This window comes from Erinaceus europaeus, chromosome 13 (genome assembly GCF_950295315.1).
Source record: "Erinaceus europaeus chromosome 13, mEriEur2.1, whole genome shotgun sequence".
In the NCBI taxonomy this organism is placed as follows: Eukaryota; Metazoa; Chordata; class Mammalia; order Eulipotyphla; family Erinaceidae; genus Erinaceus; species Erinaceus europaeus.
Window position 1 is genome coordinate 50236378 of NC_080174.1, and position 20009 is coordinate 50256386.

The following is a 20009-nucleotide window of genomic DNA, read 5'->3' on the forward strand; positions in this document are numbered from 1 at the left end:
GTTCAACTCAGGTTCAAATCTGCCCCCTACTGTATTACAGGAAGCTTCAGCACTGTGCTACCTTACTCTTTCTCTTCTTCTGCCTTTTTCTTCCCAATTGAAAAAGCTAACCCAGAGTGGTGAAGTCTGAGTGAAAAGAAATGAGCTGGAGTGGTGAAATCATGCACAGATGAAGAACCAGCTCCATAAAAACAAAAAAAGCAAACAAATAAAGAATACAGACAAGGAGTGGGGAGGCAGTATAATGATTATGCTAAATACCTTCATGTCTGAGGCTCTAAGGTCCCAGGTTCAATTCTCCACACCACCATAAGCCAGAGCTGAACAGTGCTCTGGGAAAAAAAAAAAAAAAAAACTGATACAAGGGCATGAGGGGGTGGAGCATCTGGTTAAATGCACACGTACAGTGCGGAAGGACCGGGGTTCAAAACCCTGGTCCCCAGCTGTAGGGAGAAGGCTTCAAGAGTGGTGGATTAGGGTTGCAGGTGTCTCTCTGTCTCTTTTCCTCTTTATCTCCTTCGCCCTTCTCAATTCTCTGTCTCTACCCAATAATAAACAAATACATTAAAATTAAAGAAAAAAACCTGATCCACAATCTAGTATGCTGTAGATATTGTAGATATTAATAACTGTTAGAAACAAGAGCAAAAGACTTGTGATGCTTTGCCATGTGTGTGACCCAGGCTCAAGCCCAACTCCCACTGCACTGAAGGGAACTTTAGTGCTGTGATCTCTTTCATGCTCTCTCTTTGCCTGGCTCTCCCTAAACAAAGAACAAAAGAAAAAAAAAACAACTTTGCCTATCCTTCATCAGAGTTGGCCCATTAATTAGGAAACAACACTTGGATCTAGATAAGAAGAGATCCCATTCAAATGCAATGAAACTTCCTGTTCTCTGTGCAGGTCCACAGGTAAAAGTGACGTGGACGGTGTGGCTCAGCAGTCTGCCCACCTGCTGTTGGGTGCCAGGCCTACTCATCAGTCAGGTCTTGGCACTCAGTAAGAAGCATCTGTCAAATGCTGCAGATGCCCCACTGTGTTCAAGGGAGGTGCTGTCTGCCAACCCACTTCAGCCATGCACATCAAGGAAAGGCTCACTTTCCTGCATGGGTCACACCCTGGGATAAGTCTAACTGCAGATCTGTAGCCACCCACTGTCCCTCTTGCAAAAGGTCCACCCTTGCCTACATCACTGGTGCAAAGTTAACCATGAGCCTACATCACCCCTCCCACCCCTCAATTACTTGCTCAGAGCTAGGGCTGAGTGAGAAGAGGCAACTGTAGGTCTCCTCCTATCTGTTTTACTGGGAGCATCCATGGGCTTACCTACATCCCCTCCTCTCTGACATCCCTCACCCCCATCCAGTAGAAACTTTCTTGACACCTTCTCTTAGCAGCCCAGCACCCACCACCTATCACCTTGAGCCTACTGTGCTCTCCGGATGCTGTATCTGGGTACAACTGTGTTTCCAGCTCCTGGAGCAGCTCTTGTCATAAGGATTACAGGCTAGGTATTGCTATAAGTGTTTAGACATGTGAACTCACTTAATCCTCACAGCAACCTTAGTTGGAAGGTTATCTTTAATCTCCATTTTGCAGGTAAGAGAACTGAGGCACAGAGAACTGAAAGAACTTCCAAAACTACACAGTTGTAAGAGTGGCAGGTAGTCTGCTACCAGAGTCCAGCTCTTAGCTATAACTTAATACTGAATGAGTAACAAAACTCCTGGGGTATAAAGAGAATTAGCTCTTCAAAGGAATCCAGCTGAATAATCAGACCACACGGCCCAACTGCAAAATGCAATTGATGCAAGGAGAAACAGGAGACATTGCAAAACAAAACATAAATCACATCCTCAGGGAGATAGAAGCTGATAATACATTGGTAAAAACAAAAGTAGGCTGTCAAGTGTAATCTGAAAACAAAACAAAAAATGCAGTTGCCTTGGAATAAAAACAAAAACAAGATTTTCAAAATAAAGAGGAAGGAATAAGAGGGTAAATGCTGCTGAAAACAGAATTAATGAAAACAAAAGAGCACTGACAGACTAAAAATAGGATGCCAAACTTTCAATCACACAAGAGGAGAAATAAAGCTGATTAAATCAAATCAGCTAACAAGAGCAAGAGTTAAAAATAAAAGAAAGCATTAAGGGAGCATAATATATTTTGTTTGAAAGAAAGCACAATATACTTGACTTGTAAATGAGATATATAGAACCCTGGATTCTCCTCTTTCTTTTGAAAAGCATAGTACACAAATAAAACAAATATTTGAAAAGTAAAAAGGTACAGTGCAGTAAAAACAAAATGAGTAACAAGATCATACAGAAAAAAGTACCAGCAACTTAAAAAAAAACACTACTTTTAGGATAAAAAAAAATCTAAATGAGGGCCGGTTGGGCAGTGCAGCGGGTTAAGCACACATAGCACAAAGCACAAGGACCAGGAAGGACCCCAGCTGAGCCCCCAGTTCCCCACCTGCGGGGGTGGGGGGGTCACTTCACAAGCAGTGAAGTAGGTCCGCAGGTGTCTAGCTGTCTTTCTCTCCTCTCTCTGCCTTCCCCTACTCTCTTGATTTCTCTCTGTCCTATCCAACAACAACAGCTTTAACAACAATAACAATAACGACCACAACAAGGGCAACAAAATGGGGAAAATAGCCTCCAGAAGTAGTGGATTCAGAGTGCAGGTGCCCCAGCGATAACCCTGGAGGCCAAAAAACAAAAAAAGTCTAAATTGAAGTGTAGCTAACTAAAAAATGAAGCTAGTCAGACACTTTACATGAAAAACACGCATTCTCACAAGGAAAACTATTTCAATCTGTCAACACCCATGTCCAGTGGAGAAGCAATTATAGAAGCCAGAAATTCCACCTTCTGCACCTCATAAAAATTTTTGGTTGATGCTCCCAGAGGGATAAATGGAGAAACTTCAAAGTGGGGGGGGGGTATGCAACTCTGGTGGTAAGAACTGAATTGTATGGCATTGTACTCCTCTTATCCCACAGTCTTGTCAATCATTATTATATCACTAATCAAAACGACCTAAAGTAGCAAAGATAATTAAAAGAATTTTGTTCCTCAAAATGGAAAACACAGACAGGACTGGTAACAGCTAGTGATCGGTGTGGGGGAGGGAGTGGGGTGTGCTAAGTCACAGCATTTCTACAGGGAAATTTGAGTCAGGTACTAAAACTTGCTTTCAAAGCTTATATCCTAAGGAAATAATTGAACACCTGCTTGAAGATTCATGTACAAGGATGTTTACTGAAGTAAAACAACAGAAAATATTCACTTTATCAATAAGGGAGTAGTTAAATAAGTTATGGTTGTTCACACATCACAGAATTCCCTGTAGCCATCAAACAGGATGAGGCAGATCTATATATATTGACATAATAAGATGATGATGTACGATTAAGTGGAAAAGCAAAAAGCAAGTTATCGAGGCATGCATAGAGATGATCTTGTTTGAGAAACCATGTTTATTGCATTTGCTTTATGTGTATATTGGCATAGAAAATAGCTGACAAACTAAGTAGAACTAACAGATATCGTCTGTGGGGTGTGTGGAGAACAGTATGGTAATGGGGCTTTTGATTTCTGCTTTCTACATTTCCTGATAGTCTGTGTCTTGAATTAAAAAAATGTGGATCTGTGGCCAGGTGGTAGCACACCTGACTGAGCACATGTTACCAGGTGTGAGGATCTGGGTCTAACCCCACCCTCCACATGGCCCCACCTACATGTGGGGAAGCTTCACAAATGGTAGAGCAGTGTTGCTTACTGTGTCTCACTTTGTCTATCCCTCTCTCTCTTCCTCCTTTTCTCTCTCCATTTTGGTCTGTCTGTATAGAAAGGAAGAAAGAAAGAGAGAGAGAGAGAGAAAAGAGAGAAAGAAAAACAGGGTTGCTGGGAGCAGTAGAGCCCTTGTTCAGATATTCAAGCTCCAATGATAACCCTTACGGGAAAGATAGTATCTATTTTTTTTCCCTCCAGGGTTATTGCTGGGCTCAGTGCCTGCCATGAATCCACCACTCCTGGAGGCCATTCCCCCCCCCCCTTCTGTTGCCCTTGTTCTTGTAGCCTTGTTGTGGTCATTATCATTGCCACTGTTGATGTAGTTCGTTGTTGGATAGGACAGAGAGAAATGGAGAGAGGACGGGAAGACAGAGGGGGGAGAGAAAGATAGACACCTGCAGACCTGCTTCACTGCCTGTGAAGCGACTCCCCTGCAGGTGGGGAGCCGGGGGCTCGAACCGGGATCCTTACGCCAGTCCCTGTGCTTCGTGCCACATGCACTTAATCTACTGTGCCACTGCCCGACCCCCAAGAGTATCTATTTCTATATAGAAAATCTATAAAAAAATTTCCATAAAAAATGAGTAGCAGCCTAGGAGATGGCACAGTGGCTAGAGTGTTGGATTTCAGAGCAAGAGGTCCTAAATTCAATTCTTGGCTTGCATGTGCCAGAGTGATGCTCTGGTTCTCTCCCTGCAACATTCATGTTAATAAATAAGCAAAATAAATGTTTATTTTATTTTTTGCATTTATTGATTTATTTATTGTGGCTAGGGCTAGGTTATTGCTGGGGCTTTGTGCCAGTACTATGAATCCACAGTTCCTGGAGGCCTTTTCTTCTCCTCCCCCACCCCCTTTTCTACTTTATTTTTATTTGACAGGACATAGAGAAACTGACAGGGAAGGGGAGATAAAAAGGGAGAGAGAAAGATAAAGACACCTGCAGACCTGCCTTACCTAATGAAGTTTCCTCCGTGCAGGTGGGGATTGGGGGCTCAAATCCTGATTTGTACATGGTGCTACGTGCACTGAACACAGTGCACCACCACCCAGCTCAATAAATGTTTTTATAAAAAGAAAGAAAATGCAAAAAAAAAAAAAAAGAGTAAATCTGAACTCAAACGTCAGGGGCTTTTGTGTTCGTCATCATTTAGTCTACTCTTAACTTTGCTGTTAGTTATTTAAGAGAGGTTAAGTGTGAAGGAAGCAGGGAAGAAAGAGAAAGGGAGAGTGTGAGGCAGGGAGAGAGGAGGGAAGAAGACAGAAAGAGAGAGGCAGGCAGCATGACAGTACAGGGAGGGTGAGGAAACAAAGAGGGTGGGAGAGAAACCGAATGGGAGGGGGAAAATGGGGAGGGAGGGAAATGGAGATGGAGTAAAAATAAAAGGGAGGAATATTATAAGAGAAAGAAAGAAGAGAGAAAGGGGGATGAAGGGGTAACAAGGGGAGAATGAGAAGGAGAGGGAAGCTGGACACATCCGAGCGCATATATGTCCTGCAAGCTAGGCCAGGGAAGCTGAATGAGGAAGGGAAAGGTGACTGTCACAGCTGAGGCTATCATCTTCATCTTCCTCCCAAGCCCACACACTCAGCAACCCCGATTTTATAGCTCTCCCTGAGTCACGCAGAGAGGCTATTTCCTGTATGCCTTCACTCTTCTTCCTGGCAGGGTAACAGGGAATCCCTAGTTTCCTCCAAGCCACTCCACCATTGGTTGCTCCTGTTAAGTCACCATGTTCTCATTCTTGCCCAGACATTTCTGTCATTTACTTGCTTTTTTTTTTTTAAGATTAATTAATTCTTTATTTAGAAAGGGGGGGCAGAGCATCACTTTAGCATGTGAGATGCTGGGAATACAACTCAAGACCTCATGCTTGAGAGCTCAGTGCCACTTTGCTAAGGCTGATTGCATCTCATCTGTGTGGTGCCAGCATAATGCATGGTGCAGACAGTGCCATGTGTTAAGGCAGTCAGTTGTTACTTGAAGGAATGAAGGAGTGATGCTCCAAGGTAGAGAAGCAGGAAAACATCCTTCTGATTTGCCCACTTGTACACAAATAAGAGTCCTTATGCGTTTTTATTGTTCATTTAGCATTCACTGAAGAATATCATGGGACTTCAAAGTCCTCATTCATTCATTTTTTAACACTTAACACTTGTTGAGCTTCTGCCAGGTGCCAGGGACACCGTGTTGGGATGTGAAAAACTTACAAAAATGAATCAAGCAAAGACCAAAGTTCTGATTGGGGGGGGGGGGGACGGGCAGAGGCATAAATAGAGGACAACAGCGGTGAGTGTCACCGTGTCACCAGGGGAAATACGGGCTGAAGGTCATGGGAGCTCAAAGAGGAAATCTGACTTCTAGATGTTCCCCCCATGAGAGAGGACCAGGGGTGATGTCATGGATGACTTGATTCATATACTTCAAGTAGAGGGATGGGGAATTTTAGACATATGCCTTCAGAGGGGAAAGGGCACTAGAGGGATGGCAGAGTGGAAGCAAAGGGCATGAGAGTGTATGCAGAGACCCCAGTAATGTACTAGAATGTTATTGAGAAGTGATGGAAAGTAAGGTGGGAAGGCAGATGGAGGTCATGGTGACATTGAAAAATCAGGATAAGATATTTGGCTTTCATGTGCAAGGGTGTCCTAGAAGTTTTCTTTTTCTTCTGTAATCACTTTTTTTTTTTCTAATAAAAGAGAGATACAGAGAGAAAGATTCTCACACACACACACACACACACACACACACACACACACACACACACACACACACCAGAGCACTCAGCTCTGGCTTATGGTGATGCTGAAGATTGAATCTGGGAGCTCAAAGCCTCAGGCATGAAACCATTTGTATAACCATTATGCTGTCTCTCCCTCCCTCCTGGAAGTTTTCTAATTAGATGAGGGGTTTATCAGGCAAGCTTCCAGAAAGGTATCCAGCAGTAGTATGCAGGATGGATCTGCATATTTAACTTGTGGCATGAATAACGTAAAACCCCTAAGAGTTCTGCTGCCTTCCTCTCACAAAGGGCCTGAGACCAAAACTTGCACATGGAAAATACTTAAGACACTTCTTCAATTTTCACTGACTAAGTCTGATACATGTAAGTCAATGAATATACAAATATTTGTATCTCTTGCTGAAATATACCCATTCCTCTCAATTACAGGGCAACAATCTTCAAACAACACTTCTCTGTTTTACAGTATATTTTAGGGATATCAAATTTTATTAACTGTATAAGAAAAATCTTATACAAATCATAAATGCTAACAGGAAAATCAAATGCCAAAAAAGGAAAGTGAGAGCTACAAGTGTTACCTAGAATTGTTTCACTTTTGCGCTGCTGTTCAGCCTCACAAGGAGACTTTGTTTTCTTTTTTATTTTTTTAATGAGAGCCAGCTATAGAACAGTGCTCAACCCTAGCTTAAGGAGGTGTTGCAACTGAACCCAGGACCAGAGAGCCTCAGGTAGGAAAGTCTCTTGCAGAACCATTTTGCTGTCTCCCCTGCCCCTGTCTAATTTATTTATTTACTTATAAAATGGAAATATTTACAAGACCATAAGATAAGATGCCAACCTGACTTCCCTGGGTAGATGACCCCACCAATATTTCCTGGAGCCCTGCTTCCCAGGCCCCTGCCCCACTAGAGAGAGAGAGACAAGGAGGCTTTCTAGAGTGACACCCTTAAACAAGAGGAAAGGAAATTGAAGAACGGAAATTCAGAGTATCTGAAAAATAGAAGGGTTCTTCTTGACTGAGCATTATAGTGTGCTTATTCCTAACGGGGATAAAAAACTGTATACAGGTGACAACAAGAGTCTTGGAAATCAACACTTACCCCCAATAAACTGAAAAATAGTTAAGAAATTTTTTTGCACCAACATGATTCCACTACTTCCAGCAGGCTCCTTTAATTTCAAGCAAAAGGCGGGGGGAGGGAGGGAGGTGCGCAAAATATGGAGGGAGGCATAATAATGCCATTTGACTGTTCATAAAATTCCCCCTGATGCTAAGCATGGAGTTCCTATGTGATGCCAGGGATTTGAACCAAGATGCTAAAACAGGTGCTCTATCAGCCTCTGAAAAATTTAATTTGTCATTTCTCCTATGGAATCCAGAAAATGGAAACCTCACTTTCAAATTCTTATTTTTAATTCAGGTTTTTTTAAAAAATTATTTTTCTTTATCTATTTATTGAATAGAGACAGCCAGAAATAGAGAGGGAAGGGGATGATAGACAGGGAGAGAGATACCTGCAGCTCTGCTTCACTACTTGCAAAGCTTTTTCCCTGCAGGTGGGGGCTGGGGGCTCAAACCTGGGTCCTTGCACATTGTAACATGTGTGCTCAATCAAGTATGCCACCACCCGGTCCCACTTTCAAATTCTTACCATACAAACTAAAATTTAGGTCTCTGTACTCTCAGAACTGATGAGTTTACTACACTTCCCACCAACCAAATTCTGTTAGAAGAATTCCAGAGGTAGAATGGAAAGTTAAACAATAAGCATAATTAACTACTATTCCAAATCTTCAGCACTTCACTTCTAGATCATTGCAATACTCTCATACTGGTTTCTTTCCACAAGCCTTAAGCTCCATTGCAGATAACCATGGTGGGCTAACTCTACTCAAGAATTTGGGAGCTACTCTCTGCCCTGGTCCAGCTTTCTAGTTCTACTTCCAACTTTGACCATCTCCCCAGACAATACCTGTAGCCCACCTGCATATAAGCTGTCAGGCTCAGGCAAAAATTAGTAAAGTCATGGACCCCTTGGAATATACCTAAAATAGACTTCCTAGTTTCTTCCAACATGAAGACTCCAAATCTCATCTGATACATTCTTACCTTTAAGTTCTTGATTATTAAACAATTTGTTCTGCTTTGTACCTTAATGCTATTCAGCCAACAAGTTGCAGATGCTACCATGATGCCAACCCGACTTCCCTGGACAGATGATCTCACCAATGTGTCCTGAATCCCCACCTCCCCAGAGCCCTGCCCCACTAGGGAGAGATAGAAATGGGCTGGGAGGGAGTCAGGTGGTAGCACAGCGGGTTAAGCGCATGTGGCACAAAGCGCAAGGACCAGCGTAAGGATCCCAGTTCGAGTCCCCGGCTCCCCACCTGCAAGGGAGTCGCTTCACAGGCAGGTCTGCAGCTGTGTCTGTCTTTCTCTCCCCTTCTCTGTCTCCCCCTCCTCTCTCCATTTCTCTCTGTCCTATCTAACAACGACTACAACAATAATAACTACAACAATAAAACAACAAGGGCTACAAAAGGAAATAATATATTTTTAAAAAGTATTAAAAAAAAAAAAAAGAAATGGGCTAGGAGTATGGATCAACCTGCCAATACCCATGTCCAGTGGAGACACAATTATAGAAGCCAGACCTTCCACCTTCTGCACCCCATAATGATCCTGGGTCCATACTCCCAGAGGGATCAAGAATAGGAAAGCTTGCAATGGAAGGGATGGATGTGCAACTCTGGTGGTGGGAACTGTGTGGAATACTGTGTGAAGTAGTCCCCCTTATTCTATGGTCTTGTCCATTATTATTAAAACAAACTATTAAAAAAAAGAGAATCTACCATGGCTTCCTCTTGTTTCAGTAGGTTTAAGATTCTCTGCAACCAGGCCATACTCTTCTTTCTTATTCCTGTCCACATGTACCCTCACTCCAGCCAGACCACTTTCTCTCCAATTGTTCAATCCTCTTTTCATACTTCTGCTCCTCCTGCTACCTCAGCCTGCCCTTCTCCTCACTACTCATCTGCATCCCAGCTCAAGGCCCTTGTCAGCATCGAGATGAGGTGTGATGACTCAGAACAACCCGGGTTCACACCCCAGCTTCACACTCTATAGCACAGTCACTGTGTGAACTTAGACTCACTAGGCATCCTCTTGGAATCATGGCTTTCTCATTTATAAAATGAGAATAATGGGGCCAAGCGGTGGTCTGCCTGATTGATAGCTCACATTACAATGCACAAGGACCTGGGTTCCAAGCCCCTAGTCCCCATGTTTAGGGGGACTTCCTAAGTGATGAAGCAGTGCTGCAGGTCTCTTTTTCTCTATATCTCCCCTTTGCCTTTCCATTTCTTTCTGTCTTATCAAATAAATAAATAACTAGAAATGTAAATAATAAAATAATAATAATATCTATAAATTATGAGAGCTTGCTAGTTCTAGTGGGATACTCGGGAAGAGTTAACAAAACAACATATGTGCTAAGTCTTGTGCTTAAGGAGGAAGGTGTTCCTTTTCTTCTCTGACTCCTTGAAACTTCAGTAAGTATTCCTGCTCATATAAAAATAAAAGTGTATTTTGAGGGGATATACAAAATACTCTCTAAAGTCCTAAACCACAGGCATTTTTGTCCTTATTTTACAGACAAGGAACTGCAGATGAATGAATAAACAATCTGAGATTTTATGGCTAAACTTACTGTTATATAGAAATAACCACGGAACAATTGTTGGTTTTGTTTTGTTTTCCTTTACATTCCAGGTACTATGTTGAGTACATAAGCCAATGTGTTTTTGAAGCGCTTTATCCTGAGAATCCAGTGCAGCTGACTCTTCAACAATGCAAAAATCTTAGCATGACTTTTGACTACCCAAACATGTAAGTACTTACAGCTTGCTGTTGACAGGAAGTCGAACTGTTGACATATGATCAGTGGGATAAGACAGATTTATATGTTGTGTGCATTGTACACTGAGTACATACATCAAAACGATCTACAGAGAAGTATTAATAGGAAAAATTATATGGAAGAAAAATACATTTCAAGTCCGTACTGTACATATTTAAAAAAAGATCCACATAGAAGCTAGCTCTTAAACTTCAAACTATGTTGTTCTAGGTTCATTATATTGTGATCCAAACTCCACAGAAGGAACAGTGAGGGTGGGACTTACTCTAGACCCTGCAAATAGTGAATGACAGGGCTGGGCTTTTTACTGGGACCCTTGGGACTTTAAGCCCATGGTCTCAGCTACTCTGCTATATCTGTGTCCTCCAGGCTACTGAGCTGGCTCAACTTGGGTTGCAGCCATGTGGAGCTGAGACTGTCTTTTCCACTTTGTAGATTTTCTGCAGGCTCCAGTCTTAGTTCCTGGTCATAGCAAGCACTATAATCACAAGGTCTCTTAGAGAGTTGGAGAGAGTCACCCATGAGCTGGGTTACCTGGCATTGCTGCTGGTGACAATCCCCTTCAACAACTAGCTTTGGTTACTTTTTTGGCTGGGACACTTACCCAATGGTGCAGCCAGCATCAGCCTCGAGGATCCAGATGCAGTTGAGATTGTGTTCATAGGGAGCTGGATACCCAGGCGACAGCACCTGCCCAGACACCTCTCCTTTCACTGTTCCTCCACACTCAGCTGAAAGAAATTCAAAGGAGTGAGCTTCACAGGGTGTTTCATGTCACCACCAACTACGTGGTTCTTGTCTGTGTGCCCTCAGCTGTATGTATTCTAGGTAGCTGGGGACAGCATCAAGATATCCTAGACAATGTTCCTACCCAGAATCTATAAAAAAAAAAAACCTCATACTATTCAACAATGAAAAGACAAAAGCTGAATTTAAAAAATGGGCAAAATGTTTGCATAGGAACTTCTCCAAAAAAGTATGGCAAGTATATGAAAGATACTGAACATCATTAGTTATTTGGGAAATGTAAATAAAAACCACAATGAGAGGCTACTTCACACTAGTTAGCATGGCTATAATGAAACAGAGAACACTAGCAAGTGCTGGTAAGAATGTGCAGTAACAGAAAGAGAGACACCTGCAGACCTGCTTCACCTCTCATGAAGCAACTCCCCTGCAGGTAGGGAGCCGGGGGGTCAAACCGGGATCCTTGTGCGGGGTCCTTACACTTCATACTATGTGCATTTAACCTGGTGTGCTACGGCCTGGCCTCACTAGAACTTTTTTTTTTCTTTTTCTCTTTCTTTCTTTCCTTCCTTCCTTCCTTTCTTTTTTATTACCAGAGCACTGCTCAGCTCTGTCTGATGGTGGTGTGGGGAATTGAACCTGGGACCTTGGAGCTTCAGATATGAGAGTCTCTTTGTATAACCATTATGCTATCTACTCCTGCCCAGATGTTAAAATTTTCTAGAGCAGGCGTATGAAACCTTTTTCTGCCAAGGACCATATGGATGGATATTCATAAAATTTTCATGCAAGACTATCAGTTTAAAGATTAGTATTTGTGGTGGCACCAGTTGTTTTTGGTGGTTGAGGTATGGAACAATTCTCTATAATTTTGTACTCTGGTAAACTACTGTTAAGCACTAAGAAAAGAAATAGCAGTTAAGTGGGCAGGTAGTGGAGCACATGGTTGAGCACACACATTACAGTGCACAAGGACCCAGGTTCAGGCCCTTGGTCCCCACCTGCGGGGGAAAGTTTCACGAGTAGTGAAACATGGCTGCAGGTGTCTCTGTCTCTGTTCCTATCTATCTCCCTCTCCCCTCTCAATTTCTCTGTCTGATAATATATAAATAAAACATTTAAAATAATAATAAAAGAATGTGTTGAAAGTAGACTCCTCATGCATTCCGGATGGGAATACAAAATGGTGCCACTGCTTTGGAAAACAGTTTCCCAGCTCTTCCTTACATTGTTTTTTATTTTTTAAATTATATTATTTTTATTTATTTATTTTCCCTTTTGTTGCTCTTTTTTATTGTTGTTGTAGTTACTATTGTTGTTGTCATTGTTGGATAGGGCAGAGAGAAATGGAGTGAGGAAAGGAAGACAGAGAGGGGGAGAGGAAGAGAGACACCTGCAGACCTGCCTCACAGCTCGTGAAGCCACCCTCTACAGGTGGGGAGCCGGGGGCTCGACCTAGAATCCTTATGCTAGTCTTTGCACTTTGCGTCACGTGTGCTTAACCATCTGGGCTACCGCCTGACTCCCCCTCCTTACATTGTTAAACATAGATACCATGTGACTCCAGCAATTCTGCTCTGAGGTATATATTCAGGAACATCATCCCTTCTATAGTTGGTGAACATTTGGGTTACAGAAGCCAGACCTTCCACCTTCTACATCCCACAATGACCTTGGGTCCATACTCCCAGAGGGTTAAAGAATAGGAAAGCTATCAGGGGAGGGGATGCGATACAGAGTTCTGGTGGTGGCAATTGTGCGAAGCTGTATCCCTCTTATCCTATGGTTTAGTCAATGTTTCCTTTTTATAAATAAAAAATTAAAAAAATCTTTGGTTCATACTCCCATGCTGGGAAATTGTGCCAATGCAGTCACATCTGCCATGTTGTCCCCTCAGGCTACTGCTAGTTCCCGCGAGAGTTGGGACATTCTCGGAGTGCCTGTTCAGCCATGTTGTGCCCTCAGGACATTGTCTATATCCCTGCGATATCTGGAGTGCTCTGGTTACTCCTCCCCCCTCCCATTCTCACGAGAGTTATCATACTATCCTGGAGTGCCATGGTTACTCCTCCCCCTTCCCATTCTCGCGAAAGCTACTCCTATAAAAACCCTTCGTTTTCCGCACCTCGCTCTCTTGCCGGCACTCCACTCTGGTGTTCATATGCAGGAAAGGTTACTGCGTGAGGCGGCCATTTTCTCTACCTCCACGTGGCCCAACCTGCTTCTCTAACACCCAACTCTGAGGTGCCAGCGCGAATAAAGATTTGTGTTTCCTCTTCGCTCCGGACTCTCTCTCTCTCTTCTCTGTGGCCCGTGCACTACAACATCTGGCTCTACAACACTCCCAGAGGGATAAAAACTAGGGACCCCTCCATTGGAGGGGAGGATATATGGAACTCTTGTGGTGGGAACTGTATGGAATTGTAACCCTTTTATCCCACAATCTTGTCCATAATTATTAAATACTAATAGAATTAAAATGAAAGAAAATGTGAATGGTTGGGGGGGCAGGCACACACATTACCATGCACAAGGACCTGGGTTCAAGTATCTACTCCTTACCTGCAAGGGGGACACTTAACAAGAGGTGAAGCAGGTCTGCAGGTGTCTGTCTCTCTCTCTCTCTAGCTTCCCCTCCTCTCACAATTTCTCTCTGTCCTATCAAATAAAGAGAAAAAGGAAGAAAGAAAGAGAGGGAGGGAAAGAAAGAGTGGCCACAGGAACAGTGGATTCATCATTCAGGCACAATAAAATAAAATAAAATAAAATAAAATGTAAACTGGCCATACCATTAGTTGTAAGCCCGCCTTCCTGGAAAAGAAGTCTAAACTCCTCAGGAGACTCCATCTTGTCCCCACCCCACCCCACCAACCCAGGGGCTCCTTTGATCTCTTGCTCCCCTCCTGGCACCTCTTGGTTCAGCCAAGACTAATGAACTCTATAAGGTCTGCACAGTGGACATCTCTGTACCTACACTTGGAAGGATAACTTAATAAATGTGGGAACTGAAACTTCTTTTTTTTGGTCTTCAGGGTTATTGCTGGGGCTTGATGCCTGCACTATGAATCCACTGCTCCTGGAGGCTATTTTTTCCCTTTTGTTGCCCTTGTTGTTTATCGTTGTTATTATTGTTGTTGTTGTTATTGCTGTCATTGTTGGATAGGACAGAGAGAAATCGAGAGAGGATGGGAAGATAGAGAAGGAGAGAAAGACAGACACCTGCAGACCTGCTTCATCGCTTGTAAGCGATCCCCCTCAGGTGGGGGCGGGGCTTGAACCAGGATCCTTGTGCTGGTCCTTGAGCTTTGCGCCATATGCGGTTAACCCACTGCGCTACCACCCAGCTCCCTAAGAAACTTCTTATGACATGCTCCTTCCCCCAGGGAGAGCTCACACTATCTTCCTAACTATCTCCATTAAAACGTGGACGGACTTAGATCATAGAAAGCGCAGTGTGTTATTAAAAACACGTTTCTCCTCCACAGAATTATATACTCCTTGGCAGCAGGGACCTTGTTTTACTCCAATATGCACAACACCTACCTAGAATAGTGTCCAGTGGACTACAGGGCCTTTAAAATGTTCATGGAGTGATTAGATAAGTGGATAATCAATGAGTGAAAGAAGCTTACAGCTCCCTGGGCAAATGACTGTAGTAGTATGCAAAGCTTTTTAGGAAAGATAATGGCTGAGTAAGTGAGATCCTAGAAGATACAGAAGATAGAATCAAGGTCACAAATAAAGAACTGACTTTCATACATTGCTACAAAGGACTGTTAAACATCTTGTGGGGGCACATGGTTTCACATGGGACCACTCAGATGGGGTTGCAGGTTCATGTCTCTCTGCCAGTACACCTGTTCACGCGTAAGCTTGCCCACAGGCTAGACCCTTTGCTCAAGCTTCACTGTGAGTCTACTGAGTTCCTGGGTCCACGGCAGGGTGTTGGGTAGATGAGAAGGTAAACTTTAAGTTGCGTGGTGGTGGGAAGCCTGTCTGGCCCACGAGCAGCAGAAGTAGGTGGAAAGATGGCAGGGCATCATCGATGTGCTTGGCTAGAGCGTCCCTCCATACTCTATGGTAAAGCTCCTCTGGCTTCCTAGAGGTGTGTGTTTGAAAACAGAAGATGGGGGTGTGTTCAGGTAAGCAGGAGGATCAGGTGGTCAGCAAGCAGCAGCTTCACCAACCTGACCAGGAGACTCTTTCTGGTGTTCACCCTTCTCCCTCCCCATGCTAGAACCTGGGCTGCTTCCCTCAGGCTAGCGTCATCACAGAAGAAGGCTTCTGGGGGTTGTGGGTGCATGATGTGGAGAAAGATGTAAGTTGGAGGTCAGAGTGTTCTGCAGACACATATCATAGGAAGATGAGAAACTGTACCCATGTGTCACCAAGTGTTACTGTAACCCATTTATCCTCCAGTAAAATGATAATAGGGGAGGAACCCCCCTACACACACACACACACACACACACAATCTGGATGTTTTAAGCCATAGTAATCATTTCCAGTAGACTGTAATCAAGTCTACCACAATAGAACATATGTAGAAACATACACACATAATCCCTAATATACAATCTCACTCCCCTATGTGGGGCCTGAAGGAGTCTCAGTGGGGAAGATTTCGGCAGTTCAAATTGTAAATACTCTTGCAACAGTGCTTGAGTGCGTCCTCTAAATTTATTTCAACTGGCATATTTGATATTCTCAAGACGCTTGTGGAGAATCCTTTCTGCAAGTAAATAATGATATTACAATGTGAACCACCATTGCTCCTTCATCTCTGACTTGCTCTGGCTGGCTTGCCATTGGCACTATGAGACAGTCTGTTTATACATCTGTCTCCCTCGCTGGCCTGGGAACTGCTCTTTTGGTTTTCCAGTGCCTATCATGGGCCTGGCACATGAATGAAAGATGGGAGAAAGGGACTGGACGTTTCTGTGGGAGAAGAGACTAGCAGTTGCTTAAAGGCCATCATTCTGGCCTGTCTACTGCCAGGCTTAGAAGTCTTGCCTTCAGATGCTCTGCTGTGCAACTGCTGAGGATCCTGCTGCAAGGTACTGGGTGGTCAGAAAAGTGGTGAAGTAGTTTCTGTTTTCCTATGCAAAAGTGTATCACGACTTTGCTGACAAACCAGTAACTGTTGAGAGGTAAATAATATTTGTCATTAACACATCACACCCTCAACCTTTGTATATACTTAGCTAGAATTCCACCTCTCCATCCCACCCCTTCTGCTGGTGAATGCTATCCATTCCTTAAAGTCTATCACCTCCTATATAAAACTTTCTTATAAAACTTTCTTATATTGCAACTTTGCACAGAACCTTTTCTTCAGTGCTTATTTTGTATTATAATGATATGCTTATGTGTCTATTCTCCTTGCTGTGGATGCTCGAAGAGCAGGGGAAATGCTTTCTTCTTCTCCTCCTCCTCCTTCCCCTTCTTTTTCTTTTTAAATTTCTTTTTTTTTTTTTTTTTTTTTTTTGCCTCCAGGGTTATCGCTGGGGCTCAGTGCCTGCACCATGAATCCACTGCTCCTGGAGGCCATTTTTTTCCCCCTTTTGTTGTTCTTGTTGTTGTAGCCTTGTTGTGGTCATTACTGTTGTTGTTGTTGTCCTTCGTTGTTGGATAGGACAGAGAGAAATCAAGAGAGGAGGGGAAGACAGAGAGGGGGAGAGAAAATTGTGGAGTCATGCAGGCACTGAGCTTCAACATCACCATGGTGGGGGGAATAAAGAGAGAAAGGAAAAAATCAAGTTTGAGAAAAGGCACAATCTTTCTTTGTGTCCATCTGATCTTTCCTCTCATTTTTCATCCCACATACTTTACACTCCCTGATGTTTGCTTGGGACTTCAGCTGCTTTGTCTTGTCTCCCCAACCCCAGACACCATCTCTTCCCCCTCTCCATCCCTTTCCCCATGCTCTCAGTTTTGGTGTATCTGTATAAGCACTGGATAATCTTATAAAAGGACAACATCCCCTGGGGAAATATTTAAATGCCTGTCCAGCACCACTTGCTATACTTGCCACTTGCTATACTTGGTGCAGGTGTATGTTTCGGTATGTGCTGAGGCAAAGAAATTTAAAAAGAGGGGGTCGGGTGGTAGCACAGCACGTTAAGCGCACGTGTTGGCGCAAGGCGCAAGGACTGGCATAAGGATCCCGGTTCGAGCCCCCAGCTCCCCACCTGCAGGGGAGTCGCTTCACAGGCGGTGAAGCAGGTCTGCAGGTGTCTGTCTTTCCTCCTCTCTATCTTCCCCTCCCTCCTCTCTCCATTTCTCTCTGTCCTGTGTCCTCTCTTCTCTTTCCTCAGCACTACCATTCTGAGGGTGTGGCTTGGCTCTGGTCCCAACTGCTAACTGAGTAACAATGACAAAGTGTGACTGTGAGGAAATGGAGAATCCCACAGGGTGGATGATGCAGCCCAGCAGGGCAGCCCAAGACGGAGGACCCACAGACACGGAGCTCTTTAATGAGATCAGAGTTGGAAGCCTGAGCCTGGGGGACACCAAGGGAAACATAAAGACCCAGAGCCTTCCTACCGACACACGTGGGGAGAGGCCGGTCCCAGGTTCTGCGCTCGCCACTCAGACACAGCAGCTCCTCGCTGCCCCTCAGGCTGTACCCCGGGTCACAGCTGAAGCTCACAGAGCTCCCTGCAAAGTGCCCTCCATCATGAACCTTGTAGCCAAACTGGGGGGTGCCTGGGTCCTCACATTTGATGAGTTCAAAACCTGGTGAAGAGAGGAGAGAGAGAATGAGTGAGACCCTTCATGGCACATAGCACAGTCCTTGTGCTCCATCACTTTGAAGTCCTCCCCTCCCCTCAAGCCCTCTCCCTCCTCAAGAAAGTTACTCCAGCCAGGACCAGCAGGTTCTGAGCAAGTCACAGTTTGGAAGCTGCCAGGCTGCTGTGAGCAGGGGGATATGTTATGGAGTCTTCAGTCCTCTTTTGTGACATGTAAATGACACCAGTTATTTCACAAGCCCAGGACAAATTTTCATAGTTTTCAGTCATGGGGTCTGGATTTTCTAGTTGTTTGGTTTGACACTGTTAAAGCATTTTCCAAGTGGGAGCTGCTGCTTCCATTTTGCTCATGGAGCTCTTTGGATGGGCTAGAGTAGTATGGAAGAGGCACTTTCACTGTGTGTGTTGGAGCTCAGTGAGGTCCTGCTGACAGGCTTGGTGTTGAAAAGACTGGAGAGGGAGAGCCGATGTGGACATACATTAAGCTCTTGAGCTCCTGTTCTCTAGCCCCTTGCATGCCTTATCTCTCACCTGCCACCCACAGGAGTCTGACAGAGAGTTTAAATGCTCTAAATTTTTTAAAAAAACATACGTTATTTTATTGATTGAATATAAATAAGGATATAAATTTGGTGTAGGAGGACTGAATCTGGGACCTCGGAGCCTCAGGCATCAAAGTCTGTTTGCATACTTACTATGCTATCTTCCTTGCCCAATGCTCTGCATTTTACCACTGAGAACATTGACTTGGGATGGGTAAATACACCGTTCCAAAGTCACAAGTGATGGAATTTGAAATCTGGTCAATCCTCACCCACTGATATGCCTGTTGGAACAGGCACAGACCCTCTCTCTGCCAGGTGGTCTGGAGCCTAGGCAAGAGGAGCCCTGGTGTAGACACACTAGATGAATGCTTTTTTTTTTTTTCTCTCACAGATTTACTGAAATACAATCCACATCCTAAACTCATCTAAACATGTATCCCTGTGAATCTTTTAGTATGGTCACAGAGTTGCGCAATTATTGCCACAATCAACATTTAGAACATTCTCAAAACTTCAAGAAGCCCCAGGTAGCTTAGGATCTTATAAATCACTATTAAGTCATTAAAAATCTTTTTAAAAGAAACCCACACATATTTTTCTCTCAGTCCCATAGCCTTAGGTAGCTATTGATTACTTTTTCTCTATAGATTGGTCTCTCCTGCAACTACAAATAAATGGATCACACAATTATGTGATCTTCTGTGTCTGGCTCCTTCCACATAGCACAGTGATTTCAAGATTCATCTACCCTGTATCATGTGTAAGGACTTCATTCTTTCTATGGTTATGTAGTATTCCGCTGCCTACATGGACAAAGCACATCCTGTCTACCCATCTTCCAGTACATAGAAGCTTGGTTTAAAAGTGATCTATAAAAGAATACTTCTTTGCATCTACTGGGCAAGTAAAAACTCAAACAAAGAGGTGGTGAAATCAAGGTATAAAGATATAACCTCAAGTACATACCCAGGGCTATAAGCAAACCTGGGTACTTTCCATTGAAATGAAAAAATCCTGGGAGTAAAGGAGAACATTAGAATCATAAAAAACAAAGTAAAGGACTCAACTCTTTAAGTAATTAAAAAAAACACAACTTATTTGGATCGACAAGATAGCTCGTTCAAATAGTGTGTTTCTTTGCTGTATGCAGGGCCCAGATTTGAGTCCTTCCTCCACTGTATTGGAGGAAACTTTGGTGCTGTGGTCTCTATCATTCTCCCTCTCCCTCTGCCTCTGCCTCTGCCTCTGCCTCTGCCTCTGCCTCTGCCTCTGCCTCTGTGTCCTGGTCTCTAACTGAAAATGTCAGTCCTGGTGGTGACCAAAAAAAAAAGAGAGAACATTATTATATATCAGCATTTGCAATTTTTTACATCTAAATATTATCTTATAAATGGCATGATTAGGAAAAGCTATCTTTGGATGGCTTAATTAGAAGGTACATACAGGGGGCTGGGTGGTGGCACACCTGGTTGAGCACATGTATTATAATGCGCAA

General features: G+C 43.6%; 1 protein-coding gene across 5 annotated transcripts in view; it reads right to left on the minus strand.

Moving 5' to 3' along the window:
• Positions 1 to 20009, minus strand: part of CSMD2 (CUB and Sushi multiple domains 2) — an 814611-nt gene that overhangs the window by 222166 nt on the left and 572436 nt on the right. For all 5 annotated transcript variants that reach the window (XM_060205823.1, XM_060205822.1, XM_060205821.1 and 2 more), the window contains 2 exons: positions 17764 to 17955; positions 11075 to 11201 (listed from right to left, as the gene is read on the minus strand). In XM_060205823.1, the coding sequence (XP_060061806.1) occupies positions 11075 to 11201; positions 17764 to 17955 (319 nt within the window). The remainder of the gene's footprint in view (positions 1 to 11074; positions 11202 to 17763; positions 17956 to 20009) is intronic.